We start from the raw sequence: 18776 nt of genomic DNA on the forward strand, positions 1-18776 counted from the left end.
CCCCAGGCTAGCCTCCCTGGTTCAGTCTCCCTCGCTTACACCAACAGTCTCCTTGGTCCCATCTCCGCAAAGTTCTAGAAGGGCCAGGACAGACCTCTACTTAAGGGCCTCTTGCCAGGCCGCTGCTGATACATCACCCATGCAGACGGCGGCAGCAGGGGCGCCCCCAGCCCTGCGAGGCCCCCCTTGCAGGATCGTATCCTCAGAACACCGCTCAACAGAACAATCGTGCTAATGCTGATGTTCACTAAAGCGCCGACTCAGAGACCACGCTAACCATCACCAGTGCAATGGTTTGGTGACTGACAATCCTCTGAAAACAGTTAGTTAGGAAGCCCGTGTGAAGGAAGGGGTAACACTGGTGACGTAATATTGGGCAAAAACAAAGAAAGCCACAAAAACGGATCTGAACCTTATGAATTCACGCCTATACCCGATCACCAGATGAAGCAACGCAAAGCACAGAGCACAAAAACTAACGTTTTATAACATGAAGGACCTTTTCCTTTTTTCTTTTCCACATTGTCACAGCACCTTTTTGGTTCAAATTTTAAAACCCTTCCCAAGGAGGAACCCATGAGTCAGCCACTGCAAGTTCCAAGGCTGGGTGACTGGGTGGTCTCTGAGACATTGTAACTTTCTAAATTAAAGGCGAGAGGTGTAAGTCCCAATCCAAGTAGAGTGTAAGTATAAACTTACTCCCCGCCCCCGATGCACACACCCACCCTGCGGGCATGAGCACGGTGACCCCAGACCCCCGAGGCCCTCCAGGCGGCGCTTCAGAAACAGTGGCCTTGGAGCTGGGCATGATTTCTAGCTCCAGCTCTGCCACCGACTTGCGGCGGTAACTCTGGAAAAGTCTCTTGCCCTCTCTGAGTTTTGGTTCCTTCATAAAGAGAGCAAGGAGGCTGGCCTGGCTGACTGCTTTGAGCCTGAGCCCTTGCCGGTGTCTTCCGGACCTATGTGGGAGGGGACAGAGGGTCCAGGAGCCCAGTTTATCCTCTCCCTGCCCCCTCTACAGCCTCTGCAAGGCCAGACAAAAAACCGGCAAGAAAACGCCAAACAGAACCAGCGTCCAAAACTGCAAGGAAGCTTTTCAGATCCTGAGACACTGACAGCTGGAGGAAGAGGCGTAGAACCTCTTTTAAAGGTGGTAAAAGGGACTAAAATGGATTTCCAGCAGCGGGTGATGTGGACAGGACTAAGTGGGGGGCGGGAGGCAGCAAGGTGGCTGGAAGCCACGACTCGGCTGCCCTGAGAATCCACAGGCCCCAGGCAGAGACGACGGCATTTTGCCAAAGGTGACAGCCTCCTGGCGGTCAGGCCCAGGCTCCCGGGGTCTGGCAAGTCTGCGGCGGTGGGCAGACACCCCTGTGGGGCGAGGGTGGGACTCAGAAGCTCACGTGTCCCGCACAAACGCGCAGGGCTGTGTCTCAGACGGTGGGGGGAGGCAGGACAGTACCTGGCTCGTCCAGCGGCAGGGGCCGCTCGGGGGCGGACAGGGTCTGCAGAGCCAAAGCGAGAGCGGCTTCCCGGGCCTTCTGCCCGTCCTGCACCAGCCGCTCCTCCACCCAGCTCTGCAGCGTCATGTTGGTCTCGATGCTTTTCTCCAGCAACGCCTGCAGAGCCTGGACCTCGGCCAGGAGGCCATGCAGGTGGCCCAGGAGGTCCCGACCCCTCCAGCCTTCTCCTGACACCTCCACACCGGCCTCTGCGAACGTGAGCAAAGGGAAACCTCAACACCGTCCATTGCCAAAGGTCAGCCGTGAGCGGACGGTGCTTGCCACCCGCCGCCACCACCACCTTCCTCCCCTGCCCAAGGACTGGGAACAGTTGAAAATAACAACTCGACTTTAAAAACAAAAATATTGGCAGACTTAATTGCTGCTATTCCACAGGCTAAGTAAGAGCTGGAAATTAATCTTCGCTTCTGGCCATTAAGGCCTAGCAAATTGCACACCAAACCCCAAAATTATGTCTAGTAGTAATAAAATCTATTTGGGCTGGAATTATAGAATGAAAGGGGATGATTTTCAGAGCTGCAGTGTATTAAAAAGGCACAACAGCAGGAATAAGAAGAGCAACTTGAGGAGAAAATGAAAGCTAAGAGGTGACCCTTTTCTAGATAAACTTTCAATAGGGAGAAACCATCTGGAAAATTAGTTGAAAAGGAAACAACAACAACAACAAAACCCCCCACCACACCTCAAAATTGATTCTAAAACATCAGAGTTTACAGTCAAGTCACTCTGATCCGGTATCTCTCTAGGACAGAGCGCGGACCAGCAACCATCTCCAGAGCAATGCTCAGCGCACAGCAGGTGCTCCCTGATTATCCGCTGAATGAATGGGCCAAAAAAAAAAAAATACACTCGCAGGAAAATTGTTATTTCTCAAGTGTCTACTACGTGCCAGGTACTGTGCTAGGACGTTTAATAAATGATCGCATCTAATTTTCATGACTGCATAGAACCGAGATTAGCAGACGTGTGTTGCGGCAGAAGGAAGAGGCCCAAAGTGGCAAGCTGACTACGGGAGGCACAGCCGGGCATGCGAGGCTGTGAGAACCCAGACCTCAGCCGGCTGGGCTCCCGAGCCTCAGTCCTTCCCTGCTTCCTGCTGCCGCTTCAGAAGGAGGGTGGGCCGGAGAGCCTGCCTCAGAGTCAACTTGCTCCACCAGGGAGGCAGGCCTGGGGTTTGAGGACAGAGGGCCAGCCTGCTGTTGGTGGAGAGGAGAGCACGCCCGGCCAGAGTGCCCAGTACCTCGCGGCCTCCGCTGCTCTTGGTCCAGCTTCTCATACACCTTCAGCTCCGCCCGCAGGGCCCTCAGGAGCTTGTCGCTCTGCAAGAGCAGCTGTTGCCTCAACGCCGACTCCTCCTGCAGCCTGCAAAGGCCCCGCCGGCAGGGGGAGGAGAGGTTAGTCTCACACGGCGGGCAGGCAGTCCCACCGTGACCCGGAGAGTGTGGCCGAGACTGTTGGCGTGCTGAGGTGCATCCTGAGGGCCCCTCCGGGCCCAGCCCTTGACATCTGAGGTCTTGGGTCATCCTCACAGACACCCCAAGAGGGACGCGCTACGAATGCCCAACTCAGGAATGTGAGGAAGTGAAACACAGAATGGTTATGTCTCACCCAGGGGTGCCCAGCTCAGGAGAGAAGCAGGGCTGTGAAGGCACAGACCATGAGCTTACGGATCACTGCACTGTGCTGGGGAAGCAGGGCAACCTCAGGAACTAAAGGTCAGGGGGAACCAGGAGAGCTGACGGGGCTGCTGAGACCCACGGGACGAGATGGAGACCACAGGGACAGAGGGGCCTGCGGAGGAGCAGTCAGCATGATCGGCTCAGAGTCCGAGTCAGATGCGTGTCAACCCTGTGTGCAGAATCGCCCGTGGCTTCCCGGTCACTCAGCATGAAAGCCAAGGTCCTCCCAGGCCCCAGGGCCCTCTTCCATCCCAACCCCTCCTCCAGCAGGGCCCCCTGCTCTGCCCTGCACAGGCCAAGGACACCCCGCCCCGGGCCCTCATCCTTTCCAAAGAGAAGGATCTTCCAGAGGCTCCACAGGGTGTACGCGCTCACTGCCTCCAGTGGCTGCTCAACAGCACCTTTGCAGAGGCCGGCTTTGATGCTCCCGGGATGAAACAGAGCCACCTGGCCCCCAGGCCCTGCCCCCTGACTCAGATGACTTCCTGCTCTCATTTCATTCCCACCTGCCATGCCGTGTGTCGTGTGCTTACTGCACCCGTCCCCGGGCAGAGGACCCTGGCCCCACCTGCTCAGCGCCCTGCGGCCGTGGCATGCCTCCTGAAGCAGCCGCTGGTTCTCACTCTCCTTCCCGTCTACCTCTCTCTGCAGCCGCTCCTTCTCCGCCTGCACAGCGGCCAGCTCCCCCTGGAGGTGCTCCAGGCTGGCAGCCTTCCTGGAGAGGGCCTCGCGCAGCTTCTCGTTCTCCTTCTGTTTATCTGCACGCACAGAGAAGCGCCGCTGAGAGGAGACACCGTTTGTTTTTCCCAACCTCATTACGCAAATACAGCACTTTAGCCGGAGCACGCCAAGAATACAAAGGAGAGAAGGAGATTTCATCTGGCATTTGTGATTGTGGTATTCCAATTATCTCATGCATTTTGGGCAGATAAATCTGTCAACATCAAGGCTGCAGGTTAAACGTCACTGGGATGAGATGAGCCCGTTTAATTTTCTATTAAATAATGGGCTGTGCCAACCTAGTTACTGTGCCTTCACAGAGCAAAAACTGGGCAGACGTTGGAGACAGAGGCAAGAAACGGGGCTCAAGACTCTGGCGATGGGTGCTGGGCAAGTCTGAGAGGCCCGCTGGGAGGCCAGCGGGCTGTGCAGACGGCCCTTCAGCCACCACCGCCAGGCCCGGAGGCCAGCGCTCCCAAGGGACAAGCAGCACCGGGGCTCAGGGATACACGGCCCCCACAAGGCCTGGAGACGAGGGGCGTGCTCGGGTGCAGCTCCTCCGCTTACTGACCGCAGCAGCTTCAGCCAGACTCTACTTCTCTGCGCCTCAGTTTCCTCATGTGCGTGGCCAGGAGTAGTAACTGAGCTACAGGTACAGGCTCCATTCAGGGCCTCACAGCACACTGATGGCTGCCAGTGCGCCGGCGGCTGCGGGCTTTGCCAGTGCTGCCAATGGCTGACGTCACCACAGAGCTCACTGTTACCCTGAGATCTTCCTGTGTACCATTCCTGCTTACTCTTCAGAGTAGGCCTCCATGGAGGCACTTGGCTTACTCTCTATTTTTCAGACAGGATGTTAAGGATCAGAGAGACTAAGGCTTTGCCGAGGTCACATAGCCAGTAACTGACAGAGCCAGGATTCAGATCCAGCTTTTCTGATTCCACTCTTAACCATGACTTGATCATCTCTGAGCAAGCTTTCTCCTCTCCCCGCAGGCTGCAACCACACTGAGCTTCCTACAACTCTGGACCAGTCCAGACTCCACCCCCACCTCTAACCCCTGGGCCTCCGTCCACCCTCTTCTTTCTATTTAAAATGCCCCGGCTCTTCTGAACCTTAGCTGTCGTTTAAGTTGTTAAGTCTCGTCTGACTCTTTGAAACCTCACGGACTGCAGCCTGCAAGGCTCCTCTGTCCCTGTGATTTCCCAAGCAAGAATTACTGGAGTGGGTTGCCATTTCCTTCTCCAGGGAAGCTTCCTGACCCAGGGATTGAACCAGCGTCTCCTGCATTGGCAAACAGATTCTTTACCACTAAGCCACCCGGGAAGCCCTCTAAACCTCAGGCACCTCTGCTAATCCCTACTAATATCCCAGACTCAGCTCTTGAAGGCCAGCTCCTCCTGGGTCAGGATGCCTTCCCCAGGGTCCCGCTCTCCCTGAGGATTTATGATGGCTGATCCTCACCTTGGTCTGACACAGTCGCCTGGCTCTCTCTCCCGTCAGACCGTGAGCTCCCCTGCAGAAAGGGATCAGGTCCCACTCAACTCTGAATCAGAACCTACACGGGCTGCGATACAGAAGAGGCACCAGGAGGTGTTTGCCGAATGAATGAATGATCTGCGGAAGCCCCAGTTTCATCTCTTAAGTCAGTATCTCTAGTGAAAATGGGATAAGCTGGCCTGAGTTCTGGTTCCACCACCTCTGGCCCTGTGACCGCAGGCCAGTCAATTCCCCAGCCTCAGGTGCTCACCTGTAGGGCAGGACTAATAATCACGTCATTCCGGAAGCATTTTATGCATTGTCAGAAAATACAAGTGAAACCTCTTTGAGGGCTAAGCTCCACACAGAAGGAATGGAAAGAAGAGAAACACTGTCCTTTTCCCTGGTGGCTCAGTAAAGAATCCGCCTGCAATGCAGGAGACCTGGGTTTGATCCCTGGGTCAGGAAGATCCCCTGGAGAGGGAAATGGCAACCCACTCCAGCATTCTTGCCTGGAGAATCCCAGGGACAGGAGCCTGGCGGGCTAACTGTCCATGGGGTCACAAGAGCTGGACACGACTTAGTGACTAAACCTCCACAAAAGAAATCCTGGAAAAGCTTTCCTGGTAGTAGAAAGTCTCTGAAATTTGGGGAGTAACATATTTCCAGCCCTCTCTCTTCCGCTGTGAACTGAGTGAGAGGCGGCTGCACAGAGGGGAGGGTGACAAGTGAAGAAACATTTACTCAGCCCCACGGAGGCAACCCGCTGTAGGCTCTTACAGCTTAGCTGTCACAACAGCCCGATGAAGAGCTCCTATTTTACAGCTAACGATACTGAGGTTCAGAGAGGCTGAGTGACCGGCCCGAAGGCACAGAGCCACAGGACTTGAACGCAGGTTGGTCCAACTCCAGCATCCGCACCCTTCCCACATCACAGGGGCCTGTGGGCTCCCGGCTGTACCTCTAGTTTTTACCTCTGGATCCTTTAGCGAGCATCGTATTGAGGGCCTGGTTCTGCTTCCTCAGGAAACGTACTTCTGATGTCAGAGAATTGTGGACCTCTGGACCATAACCCAAAACGTTTGAAGAACCTATAAAAACACACAGAAGTCACAATTTATGGATGGTCTTCAGGCCCAAGTGCATGGAACTTTCTAGAAAACAGTTTTAAATAATGAGGAAACACAACACATCATGAAAAGTACTCCTGTGAACTACGTAAGACGCTACCAGAGCCCACAGGGAAAGGAGAGTGAGTTTGAAAGAGGAGACGGAGGGGACTCCCCGCATCTTACCTGCCCTCGGGCAGGACAGAGGAGGAGCCGGGCAGGAGGCGGGTGGTGATCTCAGCCTCCATGACTTCTCTCCTGAGGGCCGAGCCCTCTGGGGACCTCTCCACCGAGGCTCCGGTCCACACCTCACCTTTCCCACCCTCCCTCCTGTTTCCTGCCTGTGTGGATGTCTCACCGCTACCCCAACCCGAGCTGAACCCTGGGAGCCGGCCCAAAGGCGCCTTCTTCCACCCCACAGTCAGGCCACACCCCCTGGCCCGCTCTGCTCTGCCCTGTGGTTCAGCCGTATTCTGGCCCTATGGCCTCAGCCAACAAAATGATCGTCCTAAACGCAGCCCGTTCGTGGTTTCCTCTTTATTTTTTTCTGCTCAAAACCATTTGATGGCACCACCACCGTGAAAGATAATCACACAACCAAACACAAGGTCCAAACGTCAAGTCTCTATTATTAGCTCGAACCTCACAGCCCACCCCACTCCTTCTCACACTAGACCCTCAGCCCAACCGAGCCACCCTGTGCTCCAAACACACCGCATGGTTAAACACATGCTTTACTGGACCACGTATCCCCTTTGTCCAGAGAGCCTGCCACCTTGCTCAACTGTTGAAATCACACTCGTCCTTCAACTCATAGCTCAAGCTCACTGCCCCAGCGTGCAGACTGAAAACACCAGGTTCTAAAGACTGGGTCTGAGGTCCCTCACGCACTCTGATCAGTTCCCTCATCCCTAGACACCTGCCCGGGCTCGAGTCTGTCTCCTGAAATCCTAGCCCTTCCTCTGGCCGGACAGCTCCCCGACGCTCTGCGTCAGTACTCCCTGCGCACTGAACCGCCCACGCCCGCACCACGTGTACGGCTCCTGTCCATGGCCACACGCCTGCAGGGCACCTGCCGAGCAAGGTGCTTTCTGCACGTGGCAGACAGATGCCTCCCTTGCCGTCCTTACTGATGGAGTCGACCACACCGCAGAGCCCGAGGGCCAGACACCTGCTCTCCCAGCCTCCGGGGCGGCTAGAGCACAGTCCTGTGCCACTTCTGGTCGATGAGGTTTGACAGGAAGCCTGCTGGGAACTTCTGGGAAAGATTTTCCGCCCGGATGAAGAGAGAAGGAGGGGAGGAGCAAGCCCCACCTGCTCCATTCCCTCCTCTGGACTCCGTCCCGAGAGGAGGGGAGGCGGCAGCCCCACAAGTATTAACCCCACGCTCTGCTCCCAGTCAATCAGCAGTAAGACCCGCTTACAACTGCCTGCCCTGGACTGCCTGCTCTATAAGAAAACAAAAATCCCCGTTGTTTGCACCAGCTTCTTACTCCTGTTCTGTTACCTGCAGCTGAAAACACCCTGATACACAACTGATTACCTGTGTGGTAACCCCCTCCAGTATTCTTACTTGGGAAACCCCATGGATAGAGGAGCCTAGAGGGCTACAGTCCGCGGGGTCACAGAAGAGTCTGACCCAACTTAGCGAATAAACAGCAGCAACGCAGCACTCAGACTCCCCAGGAGGAGGGCTCGGCCCTGCGTCTCCAGCAGCCAGAGCTCACTCGCTCTGCTGCACAAGCACTGCCTCTTCCTCACGGGAATGATTCCCTAGTTACAGCGTCATCTTTTCTCACTGACATCCCTCTCTCCCCACCATCTTCCTCCACGCTCCCCTGTAAACTCTGGTGTCCTCTTAGAGACACTTGGGTTTGAACTTCGGCTCTGGCTTCTTAATAGCTGCACGATCTCAGGCAAGTCACCTAACTTCCCTACCCCTCTATGAACTCAATAAAAATGATCGATGCTAATATTACTCACTATTACCATGTTAACACACAACTGATGACCAGCTGGAGCCAAAAGAGGACCAAAGAACGACCTGGATGAGCAGCTAAGCTTCTCCAGAAGTCTTCCATGACCACGGCTAAGGCGGTCACTTTTCAAAGAGGTAATGGGGCCAAGGAACAGTTTCTGACAAAGCCTGAGCTGGCGGGGTCCACTTCTGATGCTAAGAGACCCGTCTTTCTTCTGAGCATCATCACTGGAAGCTTGTGTAACTGGCGACAAGCCGGAAGACCTAACACCGAGGGTGACAGGTTTAGCGATATTCCACCTCCACATTACAAGGAGCTGTGCCTTTCTCAGACCTGCTCCCAGGACAACCGTCTCACAGCAGGGGAGGCTGAAACACTATTATTTCCTTGTCTTTTCAGGGACTGTGGCAACACGGCGAGAGCAGCATGTCTCTCCGCCAGCATAAATACTTCATGAATGTCTTTCTGTAAACCTTCCCATCAGAGCGAATTACTCTCCAGAGCAATTGCCCGCTCCATTGTAGCTGGTGGCCATTTGAGCCCCCCAAATAATTCTACGATTGGATTTGCCTGGGAAAATGTAAAACAGACAGAATCTAATTCGGGCATTACCACGAGTAACTGCGGTGGGCCCAGGCGTGCGTCTCTTTCCTGTGTGTGATGTGACTAATAACTCAGATTAATCAATTTCCCTGGAGTGAGATGGGGAGGAGGGGAGGATGCAGGATTGCGGGGAGAGGGGCAGTCGGGAGAGAGAGGGGCAGCGGGGGGAGAGAGAGAGATGGAAGCAGTCTCTCTGCCTTGCACACCGCCACACACACAGCACTTTGAAAAGATGTCCTTCCAGGCTGATGGTTATGCCGGACTAGAGAGCGGACTTGGGGACCAGAGATGCGGGCGCTGTCACGGACTCCATCCTTCCAGAACCCACTTTTCTCCTCACTATCAACGGCAATGAGACTCCATCTTTCCAGAACCCACTTTTCTCCTCACTATCAACGGCAATGAGACTCCATCTTTCCAGAACCCGCTTTTCTCATCACTATCGATGGCAATAAGACTCCATCTTTCCAGAACCCACTTTTCTCCTATCAATGGCAATGAGACTCCATCTTTCCAGAACCCGCTTTTCTCATCACTATAGATGGCAATAAGACTCCATCTTTCCAGAACCCACTTTTCTCCTATCGATGGCAATGAGGCTCCATCTTTCCAGAACCCACTTTTCTCATCACCATCAATGGCAATGAGACTCCATCTTTCCAGAACCCACTTTTCTCATCACTATCAATGGCAATGAGACTCCATCTTTCCAGAACCCGCTTTTCTCATCACTATCAATGGCAATGAGACTCCATCTTTCCAGAACCCACTTTTCTCATCACTATCAATGGCAATGAGACTCCATCTTTCCAGAACCCACTTTTCTCCTCACTATCAATGGCAATGAGACTCCATCTTTCCAGAACCCACTTTTCTCATCACTATCAATGGCAATGAGACTCCATCTTTCCAGAACCCACTTTTCTCATCACTATCAACGGCAATGAGACTCCATCTTTCCAGAACCCACTTTTCTCATCACTATCAACGGCAATGAGACTCCATCTTTCCAGAACCCACTTTTCTCATCACTATCAATGGCAATGAGACTCCATCTTTCCAGAACCCACTTATCTCATCACTATCAATGGCAATGAGACTCCATCTTTCCAGAACCCACTTTTCTCCTCACTATCAATGGCAATGAGACTCCATCTTTCCAGAACCCGCTTTTCTCATCACCATCAATGGCAATGAGACTCCATCCTTCCAGAACCCGCTTTTCTCATCACTATCAACGGCAATGAGACTCCATCTTTCCAGAACCCACTTTTCTCCTCACTATCAATGGCAAAGAGACTCCATCTTTCCAGAACCCACTTTTCTCATCACTATCGATGGCAATGAGACTCCATCCTTCCAGAACCCACTTTTCTCATCACTATCAATGGCAATGAGACTCCATCTTTCCAGAACCCACTTTTCTCATCACTATCAATGGCAATGACACGAGGGGTCCTCACCCACCGCAGAGCTTTGTAATGTTACACTGATCATGTTATACAGAATAAAACAGCAAAATAAAACTGATGGTAATGAAGAAAACCACCATCTATTGAGTGAGGTGCTGAGCAAGGCCCTATTTATAGCGTCTCATTTAATCTCACAATGACCCCGTTTTATAAGATAATGAAGATGGGGAAGGAAGGGAGAAATGCCCAAAGTCACAATGCTAATAGAAGAGGTGGGTCCCAGTCCAGGCCAGGCCAGCTTGCAGACAAAGCTGTGCCCAAAGCTGCTCTCAAGACACATTCTTCCCAGGGTAAGAACACTCCCTTTGGAGCAAAAAAGGAAAGATCCCAAAACCGAGTATTCAGTGGTAAGACGAACACAACAGTGATATAAAGTATTCTGCTTTTCAGGTAGGTGATGAGGAGAATAAGAACACACGTCTGTACTTGCGCTAACACTCTAAGGGTGGAGAGAAAACTAACAAAGGTGGGAGGAGAGAAGGCAGAGCAGGACTGATGGTACAGGACGGGGATATTAATGTTTGAACCACGTGAATGTCCTACCTATGGGAGAAACAGGCATTTTTAAAGTTTATCATGGAAGAATATTCCATGCAGGGCTAATTGTGGTTATGGAGGAACGCCCTCATGACTGGCATGTGGGAGTTATCAGATTGCTAAAGTGCTCATGCTTTTAGAATCTGTTATTGACAAAAGACAAAACTCTGCTGTGTTATTTTAACATATCTATCTTATCTCACTGCGGGGGGTGGTGTGTTTCCCCAATGGCTCAGTGGTAAAGAATCTGCCTGTCAATGCAGGAGACGCGGGTTCGATCTCTGGGTCAGGAAGATCTCCTGGAGCAGGAAATGGCAACTCATTCCAATATTCTTGCCTGGGAAATCCCATGGACAGAATAGCCTGGTGGGCTACAGGCGATGGGGGTCACAAGAGAGACACGACTGACTAAACAACAACAAAATCTGTCTCACTATAGCTTCTGGAATCAAATGAGGAGCCACTCGCGGTTCAGGACTCTGGAAGATAGCAGACCCCCCAGCGACCGAGAAATAAACACGTATCAGGCACGCGCTTTGTGCCAGGGCTTCGGGGCACTCCACTGGTGTTAGCGCCCGTAATTCTCATCACCACCAGAATAAACTGGGAATTTTATTACCAGTTTAATAAACTGGTAATAAACTGTTACCCCCACTTAACAGATAAATCACTGCTAACTGAGAGTCAGCAAGGTTAAGTAAGCAGTGAAGTCAGGATCTGAGCTGAAATCTCTCTGGCCACAAGTTCAAGGCTCTTCCCGATACACAGCATGCTTATCCAGGCAGAAGCGTCACAAAGGAACCCCTCACGGCCCTGTGGGAACGTTCACCTTACCTTGGTCACATTCAGTCCCTTGTCGTTCCAGCTGTTTCCGTAGCTTCTCATTTGTTTTAATAGATTCCTCTAAACGTTTTCTCAAACTTCGAATTTCTTGTATATGTTCCATCAGTAAGTCTACAGGAAGGAGGGTATTTTTAATTTAAAGTCTGAAGCCCCCAACGAACTGAATAATTTATGAACTATGCAGTGATCCTGAAATTCTAAGAAATACTGGCTGTGTTAAGAGAGTCCTCCCCGGGCATGGGCGTGCTGAGCTGTTGCCCACAGCCTGTCTGTGATGACTCTCTGCAGCGCTCCATGAAGAAGATACTTTACATCACATGGAAAAATTACACTTCATACAATTTTAATGCTAACACTAATACAGCCTTTTATTCTTCTAAATATCAAATATTAATTTAAAATCTTCCTTTCAGTGAAACTAAAAGATTGCTTTCAAGTTTGCCTGAATTGCTAAAGAGTTGATTAAGCCACTTTCATAACAAATTCAGATATTTTTGAGACTAATTCTTTGAAAGGACTATGTTAACCATTTATCACTTATTAATTTAAGACTTAAAAACAAGGCAAAACAGTAACCCCAACACTAGTGAGAATGGTTAAGAAGAGCTCTCTCAAGAAGTATATCCTGTTAGTGTGGGTATAAATGTATATGACTCTGGGGACCATTTTATTAATAATCATTAGAGAGGTTCTTTACAATATCTTTTACCAAATAATTCTATTTTCAGCAATCTATTTAAAGAGACCACCAGAGATGCTGATAATCATTTACCAGAATGTATGGAAATGTTCATCTTAGCACTTTTTATAATAGTCAGAATTGAAAATAACTCAAATTATTAAATTAACGGCATTATATCCATTATGATACAGTACTACACAGCCATTAAAATTATATTTTGAAGACCATAAAATATGATGGGAAAATATAAATACAAAATGGGTTATTCAGCATAATCACAACTCTGTTTAAAAACCTGTAGACAGGAAAGATATATATATATGCAAAAGAAGGAAATACATCTAAATATTAACAGAGGTTGCCTTTAGGTGGTAGATCTTAGGCTTCTCAAAACTTTTATATCTTAATATAATATTTGACAATATATAAAAATTTAAATTTTCTGAATTTTCTAAAACGAGAATGCATTATTTTCTCAGCCTCTGCCACGTCTCACTTTAAGAAAGAATGAAGGAAGCAAAGTTCCAGTCCAAAGGTAGGTCTCTAGAATTAGTGTTTACAGCATAATCACATTAAGTATACAAAGGCAAAACTAACGCCTTTAATTCATCAATTAGGACATACTCAGCATGTCTTGATAACATTTGCTTTAAAACATTATACTAATGTTACGACCCAGTTTTAATTCCTCCAAAATGACTTTCATTTACAAGTAGCACAATGTCACAGATCTTTTCCTAATTAAATAGTAATTTTGCCATGAATTTGAATGTTTATGGGAGGACTTAGTTCCCAGATCCTCAGCTATCTCCTATTAATGCCAGAAGTGTGGCAAGTCATTTGGCGGACTGAGGACTCTGCCTGCAGTACACTGGGGTGTCATGGCACCACGCCTCCGCCTCTGCCTTGTGCCCCCAAATCTCTCAGCAGCCGTCAGGTCCGAGTGAGTCAGGAACTTAGCTTCCTTGCTGGTTTATCCATGCCACACGCTGCCAGCTTCTGGGGCAAAAACGCTCAGCAACGATCGGTAGAACACATCTTCTGAGTCTGGCTGGAAGCTGCAATCATCCCTTCAGCTTAAGGACACATTCCCAGTCGAATTGGACACCACTCGTTAATTATGCAGCCTTAACTGGGCAGAAGGAAACACTATACTTGTCTTAACAACACTGGAGAAAATTATCTGTCCCTCTTACAATAATACCCTTCTGACAAATGCTGATTCTTTAAAACCCATCCTGCAAGAAGCAAGCACCAAAACAACAGTATACACATCTTCTGCCAAGTAGTTCCAGTTTATAGAATCTAGGTCAAGAAAGTGTCCCGAAATAAGGGGAAAGCTTCATGTTCAAAGACATTCCCCGCAGCACTTTTCACAATTGTGAAATTTTAGAAAATGACTTAAATGTTCAGCAACAGGGAAAACACAACAGGGAAAACAAAAGGAAAACGGCAGCTCAGCCGTTCAGCAGACGACGGCAAAGCCACCGGAAACGGCGCTGTGCAACCTGCTGGAGACCTTACGATACACGACGGCAAAGCCACCGGAAACGGCGCTGTGTAACCTGCTGGAGACCTTACGATACACGACGGCAAAGCCACCGGAAACGGCGCTGTGCAACCTGCTGGAGACCTTACGATACACGACGGCAAAGCTACCGGAAACGGCGCTGTGTAACCTGCTGGAGACCTTACGATACACGACGGCAAAGCCACCGGAAACGGCGCTGTGCAACCTGCTGGAGACCTTACGATACACGACGGCAAAGCCACCGGAAACGGCGCTGTGCAACCTGCTGGAGACCTTACGATACACGACGGCAAAGCCACCGGAAACGGCGCTGTGCAACCTGCTGGAGACCTTACGATACACGACGGCAAAGCCACCGGAAACGGCGCTGTGCAACCTGCTGGAGACCTTACGATACACGACGGCAAAGCCACCGGAAACGGCGCTGTGCAACCTGCTGGAGACCTTACGATACACGCCGAGCAAAGCCACCGGAAACGGCGCTGTGCAACCTGCTGGAGACCTTACGATACACGCCGAGCAAAGCCACCGGAAACGGCGCTGTGCAACCTGCTGGAGACCTTACGATACACGCCGAGCAAAGCCACCGGAAACGGCGCTGTGTAACCTGCTGGAAACCTTACGATACACGACGGCAAAGCCACCGGAAACGGCGCTGTGTAACCTGCTGGAAACCTTACGATACAACGCCGAGCAAAGCCACCGGAAACGGCGCTGTGTAACCTGCTGGAAACCTTACGATACACGACGGCAAAGCCACCGGAAACGGTGCTGTGTAACCTGCTGGAAACCTTACGATACAACGCCGAGCAAAGCCACCGGAAACGGCGCTGTGTAACCTGCTGGAAACCTTACGATACACGACGGCAAAGCCACCGGAAACGGCGCTGTGTAACCTGCTGGAAACCTTACGATACAACGCCGAGCAAAGCCACCGAAAACGGTGCTGTGTAACCTGCTGGAAACCTTACGATACAACGCCGAGCAAAGCCACCGGAAACGGTGCTGTGTAACCTGCTAGAAACCTTACGATACACGACGGCAAAGCCACCGGAAACGGCGCTGTGTAACCTGCTGGAAACCTTACGATACAACGCCGAGCAAAGCCACCGAAAACGGTGCTGTGTAACCTGCTGGAAACCTTACGATACAACGCCGAGCAAAGCCACCGAAAACGGTGCTGTGTAACCTGCTGGAAACCTTACGATACAACGCCGAGCAAAGCCACCGGAAACGGCGCTGTGTAACCTGCTGGAAACCTTACGATACACGCCGAGCAAAGCCACCGGAAACAGTGCTATGTAACCTGTTGGAAACCTTATGATACAACGCCGAGCAAAGCCACCGGAAACGGCGCTGTGTAACCTGCTGGAAACCTTATGATACAACACCGAGCAAAGCCACCGAAAACAGTGCTGTGTAACCTGTTGGAAACCTTATGATACAACGCCGAGCAAAGCCACCGAAAACGATGCTGTGTAACCTGCTGGAAACCTTACGATACAACGCTGAGCAAAGCCACCGAAAACGGTGCTGTGTAACCTGTTGGAAACCTTACGATACAACGCCGAGCAAAGCCACCGAAAACAGTGCTGTGTAACCTGTTGGAAACCTTACGATACAATGCCGAGCGGAAAAAGCACAAGTGTAAATCACCCCTCTGCTCGACTACGAACACGACAAAAGGAAAAACGGACGCAGAGACAGCAGAGAAACAGACCCCAAGAAGCTAACCGTGGGTTACTTAGGACGGCTCCAGAGAGCACTGTCTGCATTCAGGAAAGTGCCTGAAAACCCACCTGAGAGGCCCAAGGTCATGTGTCCTCAGGAGGAATAAGGGGTGAAAGAGATACCTGAATGGCTCTACACTGGAAATAAACCAAGGCTGGAGTCGTGGAGCGGGTGGAAAGTGAAAACAAGAGGGACAGGCTGGGAGAGGAAGAGGAAGTGCCTGGTGCCACCTTAGCGGGCGGATTTTAAAGAACAGGGATCACAGATATGCAGATATTCCAGTGGCAAGGATCAGACTTGCTGCCCTGTAAACCCCGCCCTCTCTAAGCCCCACACCTCCGTCAGCTCCTCCCACAAAGATTCCGTCTTCGGAGGGATCTCGGGCAGGAGGAGGAGAGCGATAGGGACAGGGAAATAATTTACGAAATGGACAGGGAAATAATTTACAATCTGACCTAAGTCGAAAGGCAGATAGTGCGGCCAGAAATCACAGAAAAACCAAGAGCAGAAACTCACAAACTGCAGAGGGTCACAGCCAGAAATGCAAAGAAGACACATCCAGGTGACTGGTTACTGGAGGAGCGCAGCTGACACCTGCGTTGTGCCAAGCCCGCGTACATCACGCTCTAGGCCTGTTTTCAAACTGTGCTCCTCCACACCCTGAGTATCCTACTGCGAGTCTCAGAGGCAACCACTGGGGATAAAGGCTCTACTCTGGAAAGTTTTAGCTTTTCTGTATTTCATATATCTCTTATATAATCAGTTTCATCTGAAAAAAAAGGGGGGGGGGCGGTTTTTGTTGCCAGAAAAAGGTTTTACAATTTTGAAACCCTTGTTCTACATGATCAGGTGTCAACAAAGAGCTTTTAGCAGGGAAGCGTCTGACTTGTTCTCTGGGTCCATTCTGGGCACCTTGCAAAGAAGCCGCGGGAAACGTGAGGGACCAGAGGACGTCAGCTGAGGCCCAGAGTCTAGAGCAAGGGTCAGGAAGCGCGGGCGCCTGCCGCAAAGCGCCCCCGCCTGTCTGAAAGGTAAATACAGTTACACTGGGACATGCCCACACTCATTCATTACGCATACAGGAAACGCGGGCGCCTGCCTCAAAGCGCCCCCGCCTGTCTGAAAGGTAAATACAGTTATACTGGAACATACCCACACTCATTCATTACGCATTTTTACAGCTGCTTTCTGCTGCAAGAGCACAACTGAGTCAGTGCAGCAGAGGACATGTGCTCTGCAAAGCCTGTGATACACACTACTGGCCTTTCACTGGGGAAGATCTCTCTGTTCGGGTCTGAACAATCCCTGGAACTTATGATGAACAGTGAGCCCTACCCGAGGCCCAGCAGGGGGTATCAGGACTGATGTAAGGGGAGCTCAGGGTGGACAGCCTCAGGAGGATGATTCCGCCAGCTGAGCCCACAGCTCCACGGTCAGAGGCAGGGCAAAGGGCTGACCCCAAAGGTCAAAGGTCACACTAAAGAGAAACACAGCAGATTTATCAAATTCAAAAATCTCCAAACAGGGGGTGAGGTCCTTTCGGGCACCCGTACAATTCAAACCAAGGGTCTTAAAGCCACATTGCCTCAGGAAGAGATTGAGAGAAATAACAGGAAATTGACCAGACGGATCCGTGACCACAGCGCTTTCCAGACCGCCACTGCCAGATAAGCGAGGAAACGGCAAGTCATCATCATCAAAAACAAAGGCGACTTTTCCCTAATCTCCAGCACCTTCAACAACCGCAGGTTTCTCCATCAATAAACGGATGTCTGAACAACGGGCTTGGGCCCTCCTGGGAGGTCCTCTCATCCAGTAACCAGTCAGAGGTCGCTACACTCTCCTCCACTACGAAGGCAGGAGGGTGAATTACCGTTCGAACCGGAAATCTCAGCTAGGTTTACGACGCTTGGGAAAGCGCGGCTTACCTTGTGAAAAGTTGTTTGCCAGGCCCGACGCCTTCTCCGCCTCGCTGTCTTGCTTCTGGTCTTGTGAGGAGCAGGACTTCTCGGACAGTCCACAGTCGGACGCCGCGTGACAGGCCGAGGGCGCGGGGGACTCGGGGAGAACGTGCTGGTGTGTGAAGCTGTCTTCTTCAGTCCTTGACCATCGGGATTGAAAGAGAAATCGTGTTCCACACTAAGGCCCCACACCAGGATAAGGACACTGGCCCTTTATCATTTACCTATACTTGCGACGTTGGTCTTTTTGCACCCCTAGGACAATTTTTAGCAAAGACGTTCTATAAACAAACCAAAAAGGGGCTCAGTGGGCTCGACTTGCAGTCAGTGAAGTAGGGGGACCCACTGTCTGGCTGGCAGGGGGGGCCCTGAGAGAGGCCGCTCTGTACCAGGCGTTTCACACTCTCTGTCCTCGCTGGGAGGACCATCCGCAGGCAGGGCTGGGAGTCGGTGGGACATCAGAACCTCGCCCGCTTGTACGTGGCAGGGCAACCATCTGAACCCTCGTCTGACTGGTTCCAAGCCCCCAGGAGAATGTTGGGGGTGGGGACAACACAAACCCACAGGTGGACTTGTGGGTCTACAAATCTCAGAACCCTCGTGGTCCCCAAGCTGGTTCCAATATCACCATTCAGGCAATCACCTGGTCATTAACCTGTGTTTCCCAAGGGCCACCTCCAGCAGGAGGAAAAACACCCTGAACTTCGCGAGAAGCCCACGTGAATCCCCGTTATAGATGAGCGTCTTAATTTAAGCTCTTTTTTCTCCCACTTTTTCCTATTACTTCGTGTCTCATTATTCACAAGCTCAGACAGGAGCAAAGGACTCCAGAGCGGCAACACATTCATTAACAGGTAAACACCAGATGCGACTTCACTCAGACAGCGTGATGGATGCTCAGGCTCGCTGCCACCCTGCAAAGGGAG

At 51.2% G+C, this 18776-nt stretch overlaps 1 protein-coding gene across 36 annotated transcripts in view; it reads right to left on the minus strand.

Moving 5' to 3' along the window:
- CDK5RAP2 (CDK5 regulatory subunit associated protein 2) overlaps positions 1-18776 on the minus strand; it is a 183952-nt gene that overhangs the window by 18486 nt on the left and 146690 nt on the right. For 25 of the 36 annotated variants that reach the window (XR_015168772.1, XR_015168771.1, XM_086413953.1 and 22 more), the window contains 6 exons: positions 17818-17990; positions 11937-12056; positions 6377-6493; positions 3771-3960; positions 2764-2885; positions 1463-1711 (listed from right to left, as the gene is read on the minus strand). Coding sequence is in view for 34 of the 36 variants with exons in the window: in XM_086413953.1 (XP_086270079.1) it covers positions 1463-1711; positions 2764-2885; positions 3771-3960; positions 6377-6493; positions 11937-12056; positions 17818-17990 (971 nt within the window). In the remaining 2 variants the exon portion in view is untranslated. The remainder of the gene's footprint in view (positions 1-1462; positions 1712-2763; positions 2886-3770; positions 3961-6376; positions 6494-11936; positions 12057-17817; positions 17991-18776) is intronic. The other 11 variants (XM_086413949.1, XM_086413955.1, XM_086413952.1 and 8 more) reach the window with 3 other exon arrangements.

This window comes from Bos grunniens, chromosome 8, assembly GCF_055505025.1.
Source record: "Bos grunniens cultivar Pamir isolate PY7600 chromosome 8, Bosgru_T2T1.0, whole genome shotgun sequence".
Classification (NCBI taxonomy): domain Eukaryota; kingdom Metazoa; phylum Chordata; class Mammalia; order Artiodactyla; family Bovidae; genus Bos; species Bos grunniens.